The sequence below is a fragment of the Hypomesus nipponensis genome, chromosome 3, assembly GCF_054491055.1.
Source record: "Hypomesus nipponensis isolate SF chromosome 3, ASM5449105v1, whole genome shotgun sequence".
NCBI lineage: Eukaryota > Metazoa > Chordata > Actinopteri > Osmeriformes > Osmeridae > Hypomesus > Hypomesus nipponensis.
Genome location: NC_140363.1, coordinates 15,592,501 through 15,608,520, shown reverse-complemented (window position 1 = coordinate 15,608,520; position 16,020 = coordinate 15,592,501). Strand labels below are relative to the sequence as shown.

General features: G+C 51.9%; 1 protein-coding gene across 2 annotated transcripts in view; it reads right to left on the bottom strand.

Annotated features, from left to right (window-relative positions):
- The window catches only part of ralgapa1 (Ral GTPase activating protein catalytic subunit alpha 1), a 49,153-nt gene that overhangs the window by 11,564 nt on the left and 21,569 nt on the right, over positions 1-16,020 (bottom strand). For both annotated transcript variants that reach the window (XM_084679491.1, XM_084679500.1), the window contains 10 exons: positions 15,531-15,665; positions 14,576-14,759; positions 13,446-13,564; positions 12,606-13,294; positions 12,248-12,511; positions 10,058-10,129; positions 9,727-9,850; positions 9,248-9,403; positions 6,100-6,258; positions 5,772-5,899 (listed from right to left, as the gene is read on the bottom strand). In XM_084679491.1, the coding sequence (XP_084535617.1) occupies positions 5,772-5,899; positions 6,100-6,258; positions 9,248-9,403; positions 9,727-9,850; positions 10,058-10,129; positions 12,248-12,511; positions 12,606-13,294; positions 13,446-13,564; positions 14,576-14,759; positions 15,531-15,665 (2,030 nt within the window). The remainder of the gene's footprint in view (positions 1-5,771; positions 5,900-6,099; positions 6,259-9,247; positions 9,404-9,726; positions 9,851-10,057; positions 10,130-12,247; positions 12,512-12,605; positions 13,295-13,445; positions 13,565-14,575; positions 14,760-15,530; positions 15,666-16,020) is intronic.

The following is a 16,020-nucleotide window of genomic DNA, read 5'->3' as shown; positions in this document are numbered from 1 at the left end:
TTTAGGAAAGACATAACCGCTGAGGGGGAGCGACGCATGCATGCGCTCCGTCCTCCATGATCCAATCACAGACCACAGAAAGGACACATCCACCGTGTCATCAGCGCCTCTCTCACCCTTTATTCACGACACAGTACATCACAGGAGTGATATAAAGTATTAGCCTGTGTGTGTGTGTGTGTGGGTGTGTGTGTGGGTGTGTGTGGGGGTGTGTGTGTGCGTGTGTGTGTGCGCACGTGCCTAAGCAGGTACCGCCGCTCATGGGATCAGACTAGTCACAGGTAGGTTTACATTGATTTGGGTTATAGTCGCTCTCAGCTAGCTCATCTATCTCTCTCTCACACACACACACACACATACACGTTTTGTTTACATTGATCTGACTCGTCTCTCCTCTCCTGCAGGCAACCCACCACGAATCCTAAACACCTCGTCAGTCCGTTCCTCCACCCCCCCCCCCCCTCACAGCCCCCACCTCTGGGATCATCTTGTTTACCCACTTTCCCCACACAGAGGGGGGCCCCCCCCCCAAAAGAAACAGGTTGTCTAACCTCCCAACCGCCCCTGGATGGAACCGGCTCATTTGGCTACTTTGTACCCCGGTCTGAGGATCACCTGCTGGAAACACTTGGGGTAGTTTGGACAAACAGGATTTATGTCAAAGCTGTCTCTCTCTGGGACTGTTCCAATGGGTTGAGCGTACCGGTGAAAGACAAATAAGAAAAGCGAACTCACCCTAACATTGTATTACGGTGTAAGACACCGGAACTGTCAAGGACTAGGAGTGCAGCTACCATAGCATTCTAACGCGCTTAGGATTCTGAACAATGATCAAAAATAATATCTACCAATAGCAACACAGTTTCTTCTACGAAGGGCCCCTAACGAACTTAAGACTACACAATTATTCCCTTTGATCTGTGCTTTGTGCCTTCTAGAATAATAATAAGTGAGTGTTAATTAGTTATGCAACGTACAGAAGTGGATTTGAACCGGTGTCCTCTAGGTCTGCAGGCAAACACTCGACCCCAGAGCCACATGTAATCCTGCCTCCTAAGACACTCAGCCACCATCAAGATCAAGATCTGTAATCTAAACTGAATCATATTAGACCAGCTGGTGACCTCTCCTCGCATTAGTAGTGATTATAACAGATTGTCAACATCACAGGTAGAACAAGTGTGCACCAACACACACACACGCCCACAAATAAACGTATACATTTACATTTAGTCATTTAGCAGACACTCTTATCCAGAGAGACAGTAAATACCCAACGTATCCCCCCCTCCCCCTCACAGAGTAGTAAGCTGTGATCCTCCTTCTCTTCTCTTAGTTTTACTTCCCCCTCTCCACTGTGAGAGGAAACAATTAGTGACTACTTGCACTACCTCCCCCCCCCCCCTCCCCCCCCCCCACACACACACACACGGCCCAGCAGGCCCAGCGTTACTAGGACAATGGGGCCTATTGTGGGAGTTGGCAGAGGGGCTGCTCTGCCTGTTAGGCGTTTGGCTGCTTTTGGAACTGTGCTTGTGTGTGTGTATGTGAGTGTAAGAGCGGGAGAGAGTGAGTGTGCACATGTGAGAGACGGTATGTGTGCACATATTTGGTATATTTGCCTCTGTGTGTATGTGTGTGAGAGAGAGAGAAATAGAGAGAGAAAGAGAGAGAGACATAGAGAGAGAGACATAGAGAGAGAGACATAGAGAGAGAGAGAGAGAGAGAGAGAGAGAGAGAGAGAGAGAGAGAGAGAGAGAGAGAGAGAGAGAGAGAGAGAGGTGTGTGTGTGTGTGCGTGAGTTGTTGGAGCTTCCATCAGAGCACGGCAGTGACCCAGTGCTGCCTGTTCCCCTCCACTATCACACTCCTCCATATGCTGACCCCAGCAGTCCTCCAGCTAGCTCTGCCAGCCACACACACACACACTCACACACACACACACACGCTCACAACTGGACTGGCAGGGTGAGTGGGGAAGCAGCTTAGTGTGTGTGTGTGTCTCCAAAATTGTGTCACAGCTCCACAATCACCCCCTAACAGATGGAAGGTGACTGCAGCTCACACAGTTACACTCCAACCTGCTACACACACCCTGGCCCCTCCTCGCACACAGGGCCTTACAGAGTGTGTGCGTGTGTGTGACCATAGGCTGTGTGTGTCCTCAGTGATCAAGCTCGGTTGGACCACATGGTGGACCAGCTGTAGAGGTCTAGATGCTTGCCCCCAGGCCAAACAGGTCACCGTGCACTAATCATCATGGAGTGTGTGTGTGTGCGCGCGATTTTGTCTGGTTCAACTATGTGCGTATGCATGTGTATGCAATTTTGTCTGGTTCAACTATGTGCGTATGCATGTGTGTGCGTATATGCTATGTGTGTGTGTGTGTGGTGTGGTGTGATGTGTGTGTGTGTATGCCGTATGTGTATATGTGTGTGTGTGTGGCGGATGCCCCTGAGACCAGACAGGTCAACCATGCCTAATCCCAGCCAAACATTCTAGCAGTGCTCCAGCGTGGTCACGCTGCTTTCACATATGGCCAACCTGCAGCCCGCACACTACGACTACCACACACTAACAACTACTGTACTAACTACTGCATACTGACTGCTACACACCAGCTCCTGACCAAAATGCACAAACAACTGCATTCTACCGTACCAACTACTACTCACAATCCCATAGCACGGCCTTGTGCGCACTAAATACACCCCTACATACTTCTGACTTCCCAAACCACCATCTCAAATGACAGACCAGCACACACTAATAACTTTTTAGCTGCTACACGCCCAGCATCTGGGCTCTGTGTGTGCGAATGGAGCAGGTTTCTTGCAGCAGTTCTCTTGGCCAAAGGAGGTGGTGGTGGCTTTCTAAGACAATCACCCACCCCCACGCCCCCCCATCCCCCCAACACACACACACGCACTGCCCTGGATTGCTCTTGGAGCTGCCTGATATCTGAGATACGAGCTGGGTAGGAGAGCTGCTCATGGCCGTCTGGCACATACTGTAGAGCGTGTGTGAGCCAGTGTGTGTGTGTGTGTGTGTGTGTGTGTGTGTGTGTGTGTGTGTGTGTTTGTGTGTGAGCCAGTGTGTGTGTGTGAGCCAGTGTGTGTGTGTGTGTGTGTGTGTGTGTGTGTGTGTGTGTGTGTGTGTGGGAGCCAGTGTGTGTGTGTGTGTGTTGGTTTGTAAAAGAAAGAAAGAGAGCATAAGAAGTACATGGGTAGGTGGGTTTGCCTGACTGTGTGTGTGGCCAGGCCTTAGCTATCTGCTCCTGTACCAGTGTTGCTGTGAATGTGTGCAAATGTGTTTGTGTGCAAGCGTGTTGGTGTGTAAGTGTGTGTTCCAGAGGGGAATTTCACAGTCATGGTGGATGAGGGATCAGAGAGGAGAGGAGGCAGATGGACCAGCCTGGGGGCCAAGGCCTGGGACGAGGGGGGGGGGGGGCAAGGCCTGGCACTGGGGGAGGGGGGCCAAGGAGGGGAGAGGGGGAGAGGAAAGAGGGCAACAGCAAGGAAGAGTGGGGTGGAGGAGAGAAGAGGAAGGAAATGAAAGACAGAGAAATAGGAAGAGAGGGTAGAGAGGGGAAACGAGGAGAAAGCAATTCTTTCATTACCTCCCAGTCCATCCTTCTGACAGACCCACAGGAACAGGTGATAATGATGGTGCCATAATGATCCTAGTCAGTTCGATCAATATGTGTGGTGAGTTCAGCTCTGCGGCCGCACTGGAGGAATGAGCTCTCTTCTCTCCTTCACCGAGCTGCGTAGCCCATCAACCAGACAAGATGGTGGGGGTTTGGTCGCTAGCTCTTCCCCTCCTCATCAACAGGTACAGCTGAGAAACGGCAGGTATTCAGAGTTTTTTACCTCCCTCTCTCCCTCTACCTCTCTCTCTCTCCCTCTCTCCCTCTACCTCTCTCTCTCTCTCTCTCTCACACACACACACATTGTCCCATTGGCTCAGGCCAAAAAGTAGCTTCAAACTCCCTCATCCATCATTCCTAACATGGGAACAATTAGCAGGCATTTACCATCCCTCTGACACGCATGGTGCCAGGAGAGACAGAACCAAAGACTGTGGAGGAGAGGAAACGAAAAAGAAACTGACAAAGAAATGGGGAGAGAGAGAGAGAACGCAAAGAGCCACAGGGGCAAGAGAGATGAGAGCGAGAGAGAGGGAGACGCGGAGTGAGAGGTGGAGAGATGAGAGATATGGAGAGATGGAGTGAGTGCAGGGAGACATCCGTCGATAATGACAGATTACTGTAATTCAGGCTGTCAGGATCATCGACCTGAGACTCATGCCAATCAATAGCACAGTCCAGTATCGAGCCACACACACACACACACACACACACACACAGTCAGATCAGCCCGGCGACACACAGATGGACGAGACTGCCGAGAGCTACGTCTCAAGCTGAGCCAAACAATCTTTCCCTCCCTCCCTGCCTTGCTCCCTCGCTCCGGGGACAGGGAAGATGCGAATGGCTTCTCACCCCCCCTCTCATCCCCCTCTCCATCCCGCCTTTGTTTTCTCGCTGTATTATATATTTGAAAAGACGAAAGCCTGAAAAGAGGGGTGAGAGAAAGGGAGGGAGGAGACGGGTGAGAAAGGTGAGGAGGGGGAGGGGAGGGGGCTGTTGGAGCATTTAGGGCTACCTCAGAAGCCCTGATAGTGTGAGTGGTCCTCATTGCTCTTTTCTACAGAGCAGATAAGGACATAATGACAGCCATAGGGAGAGATAAAGGTACAATGACAATACTTTCTGCCCTGCAAGGCAGCAGGACAAACCAGGTGCATTTCAGGTTATTTTCATTATTCACAGAAGCTAACAATGTTCTTGTTGGTAGAAAATGGCACCTTGCATCTTAGATGATGAATATATTCATTGTTACAATGGCCTAATTAGTTCTTGTGAATACTAGAAGATAGAGAGTATAGAGAGGGAGAGAGAGGGAGAGAGAGAGAGAGAGAGAGAGAGAGAGAGAGAGAGAGAGAGAGAGAGAGAGAGAGAGAGAGAGAGAGAGAGAGAGGGAGGGAGAGAGAGAGAGAGAGAGAGGGAGAGAGAGAGAGAGAGAGAGAGAGAGAGGGAGAGAGAGAGGGAGGGAGAGAGAGAGAGGGAGAGAGAGAGAGAGGGAGAGAGAGAGGGAGGGAGAGAGAGAGATGGAGGGAAAAAGAGAGTGGAGGAGTTGGGAGTGAAGCATTTCAAAAGCAAATTGCTACAAATCATTGTTAGGGGACAACGACCAATGGTCACAGTGACTTTGGTGTGTGTTTGTGTGTGTGTAGTCTCTGTGTAGACTCAAAGGAGACAGGAGAAATCGATACGTATTCAGCTTGTTCTCCCAACCTGGTCTGAGCACACTCTCAACACAACAGCTCTATATTTGTTCTACTTCACTATGGATCCATACATGCATACACATCCACTTCACCACAGCTGTAAACCCCACATACACACACACAGACAGCATAGGGCTGGACTGGTAGAGATATTGAACGCAGATCATAACGTGATTATCAAATCCCTCCCACCGAACGCCACATGGACAAAAGCGCAAACTAAAGGAACACATGTCATTACATCATAGCCCATCGTGAAAAAGAACACTTGGCATGGTTTCCATAGAACGACCAGCAATTGCACAAAAGAACAAACATCAACATGTTAGACTGTCCCTATAGGCTGAGGTGATCTACAGATGGATAAAGGAAGGATGAAGGGTGTGGTTTAGAAGAAAGGGAGGGATGATGAAAGGATACAAGTTCTGGTAGAGGGGGATGAGGGACTTGAGGGCTCGGCTGGCATTGATGGCGGTGGCTCTGACCATCGTGGGCAGGATCTTCTCATCCACGATGGCTCCGTCAAACAGGGGGCCAAAGAACGGCACCTGGACCAGACAACAGAAACATGGGGACTTTTACCTGGCTCTATTAGTCACGTTTACTGCAACAAAAAAAAAAAACAGAACATTCAAGTTTTAGAATCCTCCGGAACCCCCAAGATTCCAGAACTTTCGAGCCCTAGCACACTCCGGCTCCTAAACCCTCAAGCCACGGAAACTAGAACATTCCAGTTCCAGAACCTTACCTCAGGCTTCTTGAGGATGTGAATGCTGCACATGTGGTTCTTCATGGGGTAGATGACAATAAGCACGTCTCCAAACTCAGTGGGGATGATGCCTCTGCGGTAGTCTCTGGAATGTTCCGACCACACGATGTGGACCTCGTCGTTGCCCAGGTGCCTCAACTGTGGAGGGAAGGATGGGCGTGGGGCGAAGAAAGACAGGGTCTGATTACGAGATCATCAGCTCCGTATGTAAATAAAGTACGCTAATGTTAACGCAACGCAAAATGACCGTTTTCTCGCACATGTTTTGGAGTGTGACCATCACCCAGGTTAATGAGGAGAAGGGATGGAAGTGAGGGTGGAGGCAGAGAGGGGAGAGGGGAGTATTGTGAAGTCAGGTCAAGTCAGAAGTTTGTTCTTGTTCACCCTGATCGCATTCAGACTGTCAGACTGAAAAGTCACGTGGGTCTCCCTCCCTTTGTCTGTCTCACTCACTCACTGTCTCTCTTTATCACATGACCTCCCCCCACCCCTCCCCCCCACCCCTCCCCCAGTTTCTTGGAGGCCAGTGGCCGTCTGTCTACAGCTCCAGGTCCAGCCAGTCATTAACCTTGACGTGTGACAGCCAGGTGATGCTGCACCTGCCTCGCTCCCTCCTCCCTACCTCATCCATCCATCCGTCCCTCTCTCTCCTCCACCTGCATCTCTCAGCCCTCCTTCCACCACACCATCTCCATCTCTGCTTCTATCCCTGTCTCCCCCTCGCTTTCTCTTCCATCTCTGGCCTCCTCCTTCCATCCATCTCTCCCCTCCTCCTTCCATCCATCTCTCCCCTCCTCCTCCTCCGTATTACAGGCGCACTCCGTCTTGTCCTCCGTCTCCTGCTCACTCCATCACTCCCGAGGGCCACACAGACCCTGGCTGTCACCAGGCCTGGCCGGGGGCCCATCTACACCCTCCCCACACACACACACACACACACACACACACACACTCACCATCACCCACGCACACACACACACACACACACTCACCATCACCCACGCACACACTCTCCTAGCCTTTATCTAACACTATCCATCTCTTTATCCCCCATCTTCTCTCCTCACCCGTTTACTCTCCCCCACCTTCTCCCAGTTTCCCTCCTGCCCTTTCTGTTGGTTATCTACCCTGCCACATTCATTGTGAATGTGTCGATGTGTGCGTGTGGCTATAACTGTGTGTGTGTGTGTGTGTTGGCCTGGCCTCCGAGCTGACACGCTGTAGTGTCTAGCTAACCAGGTTTGGTGCCTTTATCTTCAGATCAGTGTGTGGCTACTGTCTTCTCCAGACAGGCTAATCCAATCAGCTCCTGTGCTTTGCTGATAGGCTCAGGACCAGGAAGCAGGAAGCAGGGGACAGATCTGATTAGAGGACATTATGGCCATGTGGAGCAGCTAGAACGACCACCGCCACGGGGCTTGATGGCCCACACACACACACACACACACATTAATAGACACGCGCACACACACACACACACACACTCACTATGTACAACCACACATTACACTGGTGCTTTCAAATCATTTATAGCAGCAGTTTAGTTTGTGTGGCAGCATGTTGTGTGTGTGTGTGTCTGTGTGTGATGAAAGGCTGTTTCAAGTGTCTCTCATCCTACAATGGGGGAGGGAGGGAGGGGGGGCTAGGACAGGATAAGAGTGTGTGTGTGTGGGGGGGGTGCATTACTACACTAGGGATAGTACTATTAGATGTGTTAGTAATACAGTACATTCAAGTTGTGTGTGTGTCTCTCTCTCCTACCAAAGCAGAGCTCGTTAACCAGACTGCAGTAGCAGTAGGGTGATGTGTGTATGCTGTTATCACTGGTGTGAATAAGGAAGTGTTCACTCTGACACACACACACACACACACACAGTTCCCACCAGCTGGCAGCCTGTCTCTGCTCTTATTAAGCCTTTCATATCACACTGATAAAACACTGGGACCCCCCCCCCCCCCCCCGCCACTTTCTTTTCCTTTCTCCTTCCAAAACAACCTCCTGAACCAAATTCCTTACTTTCACCCTTCTCTCCATTCAACCATCCCTCCTTTCCCTCCCTCCCCTTCACCCCTGAAGAACAATCGGTAGGAAATTAAACCTCCCAGCTTACTGCGAGTCAGCTTATTACAGCTCATTACGACGACACAATTAGTGCGCAATCTTACACACAATGCCATCGTCCACCTCATCCTCTATTTTCCTCTCATCTCCTCCCCCCTGACCCTCCCCCCACCCTCCTCCCCCTTCTATCGAGTTCCTTCCTGTCTTCACATCTCTCAACATGACCGAACACACTCTGATCCCAACACACACACACACACACACACACAATAACAGACAAGAGAAATGAAGAAAAGACGAGAGGAAGCAGTTGGAATGACCAATCACGGTACAATCTACGGACATTCCCCTCCGCCCTCCCCCCCCCCCCGCCCCATCCCCTGCACGCCCCCAGCAGGACACACTCATCCGAGTTAATGCTGTCACTGATTAGATCAGGGCAAAGCCAAACAAAACATACCTACAGAGACACTGTACAGAGAGAGCAAGATGGAGAGAGATGGAGAGAGGAAACAAGAGGGGGAGAGAGAGAGGGAGAGAGAGAGAGGGAGAGAGATGGAAAAGGAAAGAGAGGGAGAAAAAGACAAAGAGATGAAGAGGAAGCTAGGGAGAGCCACGGATAAGAGAAGAAGAGAGAGAATGAACAGAGACCGACAGTAGAGAGGAGAGAAAACGCTGAAGGAACAACCGGAAGAAAGCGGCGGATGACGGAAGCGGAGGAGGTGCCACGCCAGGTGACCACGCGTCTCTAAAGCAGCTGCTGTCGTGGTGAAGTGGATCTTTGTGCGGGTCGTTCTGAGGCTCATCGTCTGTCTCTGTGTGAATGTGGAGCAGACACTCTCCAACACCCAGATGCTCCATAGACCATTTACACCTTATTATATCACTACTGTTCACAGGTCCTGCTGGGAGCTACAGCTGAGACCTGGACGTGTGTGTGTGTGTGTGTGTGTGTGTATAAGCGTGTGTCTGTGTATATGTGTGTGTGTGAGGAGAATGGTCAATACCACTAACTGAGCTCTGCTTACTTTTGAACAACGTTTGGACAAACACACACACACACACCTTCTTGGTGAGGGAGTCGTCTGAGTCTGGGGGCATGCGAGTCGACACGTGGAAGACAGCCTCGACGGTGGAGGTGGCGTAGTAGGGTGTGGTCAGGCCGGTGCTACGGTTACGCTGCAGACCGCCCATGAAGCCACAGTGGCTGGTCAGGTTCACCTGCAGGAACAGGAAACGCATCATCGACAGGAAACGACTGGAGAGAAAAGGCTGATCTGAAGACAAGAGTCTCGCTAATGAGTTAACCCCCAAATACAGCTAATTATCAACTAGTTAACCTCCACAGAGTGCTAGTTAACAACTAGTTAACCTGCACAGAGTGCTAGTTAACAACTAGTTAACCGCCAGAGACAGCGATTCGAGCTCGACTTACCCACTTACAAAACATTATCTAGTAGGTAGCCTCTTAGAAACAGATAAGTATTAGTTAACTGCCTACATATGAGTTAACCAGTAGGTAACCCCTCTAGTTAACCCCTCACCTCCCAACCCAGTCCAGAGACAAAGTCCTCGTAGGCCTGACTGCCACTGGTGTTGGACAGGATGGAGTGTTTGTCCTCCTGACCCTCTGCTACGTAGAAAACAGCTATCTTGTGGGTCTCTCGGCTGGAGGAGGGAAGGAGAGAGGGAGAGAGGGGAAGAGGGAGGAGAGATGGGAGAGAGGAAGACATATATAGTATAAAGAGCATGCAGAGGAATACTTGCAAAGTCCTCACAAAGTCAACAATGTTCTAACCATGGTGAGACCAAGCCTGTTTGGGGCACATAGCTTCAGGAGGACGCGGTTCCAAGGAAGAAGGTTCGAGATCTTACCACTGCCTGGAGTCCAGGTTCTTCAGCTCCCTTAGAAGCTTCTCGTTCTTCTTAAGCAGGTGAAAGTTACTCCTGAGGAAAAACACACACAAACACAGACACACACACACAGACCAGACCAGCAGTTAAGGGATGACACTGATTCCGGTAACATTTTAACTAACCCTAATAAGAGTTAGTTAATAGGTAAGAAGGCCTTAGTAAGATAGTCAGTCTAATAAGCATCTTAAAAAGGCCTTATTTAAAAAGGACAAATATCAAAAGTGTTGTCCTAATTCCTATCTTTCTACTTTCTCTCCCTTCTGACCATTCTTACAAACCACTCTCCTCCCCAACTCTCCCTCCTCTCCTCACCCATTCCTCGCTCTTCTGCAAATCTGAAATAAATCGTCTGCATCGCTAATTGACCGACTTGTTGTTGTTGTCACAACCTCTGGGAATAACAGACCAATCCTGGAGGAACTAACAAGGCTGTCTTCAGCAGAGACAGGAACCTGCTTAGAGAAGAGAACCCCCAGATGCACTTGAATACATTCATGCAGAACACAGTCAGACAGACATCCAGTGGAGGGGGACAGACAGGCAGACAGACCAGCAGACAGAGGAAGGGGACAAACAGGCAGACAGACAGACAGGCAGACAGAGGAGGGGACAGACAGGCAGACAGACAGACTGGCAAACATAGGAGGAGGACAGATAGGCAGACAGACAGGCAGACAGAGGAGGGGGACAGACAGGCAGACAGGCAGACAGAGGAGGGGGACAGACAGGCAGACAGGCAGACAGAGGAGGGGGACAGACAGGCAGACAGACAGGCAGACAGAGGAGGGGAACAGACAGGCAGACAGGCAGGCAGACATACGAGGGGGACAGACAGGCAGACAGACAGGCAGACAGAGGAGGGGGACAGACAGCAGGCTACAGTAGAAACAGGGAGGAACAGACAGGTTCCAGGGGACAGTGGTCGAGGAAGGACATAGATCCAATCACACAGGCCAGAAGAGAGATCAATAACATGATCTGATAGCTGTTGTCATTGTGTCAGTACTGTGCTATTAAAATCACTCGAACTGGACTCAACACTTTGAACCTGGGTGCGGGGGAGAGAAAGCAGAAGGGGTAAAGAGCTACAGGGTCTCTCTCACTCTCTCTCTCCTGTATACACTCTCTAAACACAAACACGGTCTATATATATATTGGGAACCCATAGAGAAAAGGTTCCATATGTTACAGAACCCTTTACAGGGCACCTTGTAAAGGGACGTGTTTGAAAACTTCTGTATGAATGGAAGGGTAATTATTTTATTGTTAAAGGTTTTAGTTTTTACAGCAGGGGAGCGGGGAGAGAGGGAGCACATACAGACAGGGAGATAAGCCATGTGTTCTGACTGATTCACATACAAGACCTAGTTCCATGAAGAGGCCTTTCTTTGTCTCCTCCCTCCCTCCCCCCTCTCTTCATCCATGTGAGTACGTGCCTCTTTATTAGCTTGTTACTCTGTAATGGGCTTCATTTTCCCCTCTGAAAGAGAGCCATTTCAGAGGCAGGAGAGGGAACAGCATGAAAGGATCACACACACACACACACGTACTTCTTGAACACACACACACACACACGTACTTCTTGAACACACACACACACAGTTCTGCTCTCAAACACTGAGAGCCCAAGAAACACACCCTGTGTGAATTGCTATGCCTTAGTCTCAGTAATAAATGGTGTCTATGAATACCAGGCAGACAGGGACAATCGAATCATTAAAGGTGCTCTTTCCCCCCCCCCTGCACCCTCTCTCTCCCAATCCCTTTCCTACACTCTCTCCCTCTCCGTCTCCCTCTCCCTCTCACTCTCACTCTCCGTCCTTCTCTGTCCCTCCTTCTCTCTCTCTCCGTCCTTCTCTGTCCCTCCTTCTGTCTCTCTCCTTCTCTCTCTGTCTCTCTCCTTCTCTCTCCGTCTCTCTCCTCTTCAGCAGACTCCATGAGAACACAATGCACTGTTTTCAGGCAACCATGTGCCACTCAAAGCCGGGCTGAGTCGGACACATATCTGAGAACCCGTTAGCCCAGTCTTTTATACACGAGGAACATCGAGGACCTCAATGTCCCCTATGATCGTGACGATATGACCATGACGCACCCCCCCCTCCCCCCCCCCCCCCCTAACGAGCTGGGCCCCCCTGCTGGGCGTACCTGTTCTCCCAGGAGTTCATCCCCAGGATGTTGAGCAGCAGCCGGCAGTAGTAGAAGGGGGACTGGGGCCGCTGAGGGAGGGGCTCACTCTGCCCCATGGCGCGCATGTTCGGCCCGTCGCCGCGGTGACGGGCGAAGTCGCGCTCAGCGGCGCACTGCTTGAGGATGGCGTTGATGACGTCATTCTCCTGCTTCTCCGACACGCAGGTGGGGGGCGGGGCCGGGATGTTGAGGGGCGTGCCCGCGCGCTGGAGACACTCGGGGCTGAGGAAGCAAAAATGGCGTCGAACGTTATCGAGCGTGTTCGTCCATATCTATACACACACCTTGGAACCTGGTCTGTGATCGAGCGGAGTACCTGGAGTATCCCAGGTACAGCAACATCTCGTCCAGGGCGTCCTCGCCGTCTCTCAGCGCCTCCCACGAGGGCACCGCCTCCCTGCACACGCGCTTGGCGAGGGGCGGGGCCAACAGCTCGAGACACACCCCTTTGTCCTCCGCCTCGTCTTCCTCCCTTTCCTCTCTCCTGTTCTCGTCTCCTTCTGCACCCTCCCCCCTCTCCTCCCCCTGCTCCTCCTCCTCCAGCCCCTCCCCCTCGTCTTCCTCCTCCGCCTCCTCCAACCCGCCCTCCTCCTCCCTCTCCTCCCCGGAGTCCTCCTCTCCTTTCTCCACTGCCGCCTCCCCGGCCCCCGGCCCCCCTCTCCCCTCTCGGGGTGGGCTGCACAGCAGCAGGGCGTGGCCAGGGGGAGACCCCGACCCACAGCCAGACTCGGGGTTGGACCCGGGGCACTGGGGGGGTCCGTACAGCACGGCAGAGTCCCAGGAGTGTTTCCCCGAGATGTCCCTGACGATGAGGCGCACGCAGGCGGGGGTGGTGGTGAGGCCGGCCGACATGCCCCCTCCAGGGAGGCCGTCCTCGGCCCGGATCTGCAGGCAGGACAGGAGGGTGGTGCCGTTCAGGGAGAAGAACTGCAGGTTGGGGGAGTGGAAGAGCTCCGGGCCCAGGTCTGCGCTCTCACTGTACGGGTTGTCCTGGCTCTCACACACCTGGCAGGGGAGGCAGCGCGTGGAGGATTCAGGAGTATTAGGACTGATTCATACACATATCTGGATACATTTTGGTCCCCTAAACCCCCCTCTCCCCTCCCTCCACCTCCCCCGCCCTCCATCCCTCCCTCATCCTCCCCCTCCCCCTCACCTGGCTGGTCAACGTGGCAGGCCCTCCACTCATGGGGTAGTGTCCCAGGTGGTTGACCAGGTGGGTGATGACCGTCCTGGCCGCGATGGAGATCAGACCGTGCTGGAGTCGACTACGAACTGCGGGGGGAGGCAGAGAGCGAGAGAGCAAAAGAAAGAGAGAGACAGGTCATCTTCACCTTCTCAAGCACTGATCACCATGGAAGAGCTCACTCTGACTCCCAGCCATACTGTGGGGAAGTTTGAAGAGGGAGATGAATGCGAGCTTATGGGAACTGGCCACAAGTAGAGAGAGTGAAGAAGAGGAGGAAGACCTCATGACAGGAATCCTCTAAAGGCAAACTCATGATCGCTCTCTCTCCCTCTGTCTGCTCAGTCGATAAAACCTAGAGACCAGCAGTGTGTGTATGTGTGTGTGTGTGTGTGTGTGCGTGTGGCGTCCAGGGAGAGAGCATGTCTGAACAGTCTCCGCGGAGGAGCCCTGGAGTAGCCTGCCGTAGCGCTAGATCTAGCCAATCAGATGTCATTATGGCTTGATCTATTCCCAGATAGGCCACTCATGTAGAGTCTGGTTCCTGTACATTACTGGAGACAAGCTGAGTGGAAACCAATACCGCCACACAAACAGACACACACACTCACACACTACATCCACTACATCCACTACACACACACACACACAGTACATTGCTATCTGACTCCCTACTGAGAGATAGCCAATGCCATCACACATACTGTGCCACCAGCCAGTTCTGTCCAATCAACGTGATCACACCATACAGAGACTTAACAGTCTTCAACACACCCACACCAAGCACACACACACACCTCTGTGTCAATAACAGTAAACTGGCACATTCTCCAAACTCTGTGACTCTTCTGTCACACATCTCATCTCTGCAACATCCCTCCATCCTCTTCCACTAAAGACAAGGAAGGACGGAGGGATGATGGATCGATGGAGGGATGGATGGATAGGTGGAAGGAGACAGTAAATAAATTGAGAGCTAGATGGAGGGAAGGGAGATCAGAGAGAGAGGAGATCAGACCATGTGTCTGACAGAAGTGTGTGTGTGCGTGTCTCTGTGTGTGTGTGTATCTGGGTCTGTGTGTGTGTGTGCCAGCGCTCACCCTCCGTGACGGGCTGCAGTTTGGAGGAGCGCTCAGAGTCGGGGGAGTGGAGAGGCTCGGGCTCCTTCAGGCTCTCCAGGGGCAGGAAGGGGTCGTAGTCCGGGCTGGTCAGGTCAGATAGGTTCAGGGGGAAGTACCTGGAGCTGCTCAGAGTCTGGGCTCCATACACACACCCATGGAGCACCTGCAGAGAGGGAGGGAGGGAGGGAGGGAGGGAGGGAGAAGGAGGGAAGGAGGAAGGGAGGGAGGGAGAAGGAGGGAGGGAAGGAAGGAAGGAGGGAAAGAAGGAAGGAGGGAAAGATGGAGGGAGGGAGGGAGGGAGGGAGGGAGGGAGGGAGGGAGGGAGGGAGGGAGGGAGGGAGGGAGGGAGGGAGGGAGGGAGGGAGGGAGGGAGGGAGGGAGGGAGGGAGGGAGGGGAGAAAAAGAGGATGGAGCGAGGGAGGAGATGTGTGCGGAAAAGGGGGAGAAAGGAAGAGAGATGATGAGAGATCTAAGAATGCTAAAATTCACCATATGCATTGTGGGTTCATGCAGTCTAAAATACATGAGAGAGAGAGAGATAGTGGGGGCGAGAGAGAGAGAGACAGATCCCTAATCACAGATATGAGAGACTAATCAAATTAATTATCATGTCGCAGCAACACGGCATGTTGCCGTGGAGACAGAGGGTGGGGGGTGATTGGAGGAGAGTTCTGAGGACGAGTGAGGTTGCTCTTTAATTGTCCTATTTATGTGAATCCCCATTAGTTGCTCCTCAAGCAAAAGGTACTGTTCCTGTAGACCAATAGGGTCTTGAGGAGTTTCAAGTGTGTATGCGTGTGCGTGTGTGTGTACGAGTGTGTGGGTGTGTGTATGTATGTGTGTGTATGCGTGCGTGCGAGCGAGCGAGGGAACTAGAGAGCTATAATAGACCCATTAGCAAAGGAATAAAGTCACACACACACACACACACAACCTTATATATGCAGCTGAGGACAGACTTGTCGCTGCGGTCCTTGTCGGGGCTGAGGGTGTGTACGTGCTGCAGCAGGGTCTGTGGAGGCAGGGCCATCACCCAGTCCAGCAGGCACAGCAGGAGAGACACCACCAGCTGGGGACACATCAGGCACCGCTTCATATCAGCTACGACACATACACACACACACCTCCAGTTCTAACTCTGATACCTGTTACGAACACACACCAGGAAGGGGGATTTCCTGGCAACCCTGACTGTACTGATCTTGTCATTTGCATTACTCGCAATTCAGCCAAAAAACTCCTGCTAGTTTGAACGGCTCAAAGGTCAGGTGGTGAAATAATCAGAAATCTCTTCATGAAATATAAAAACGTGATCACATCCTTATATTTGACAAATGAACGGATAACAAGGCGATCACCGACCTCAAATTCTGCACTAAAGCAGGTCTGACCTGTGGTTCCACGCTAGCTGCATGTCACTGCCT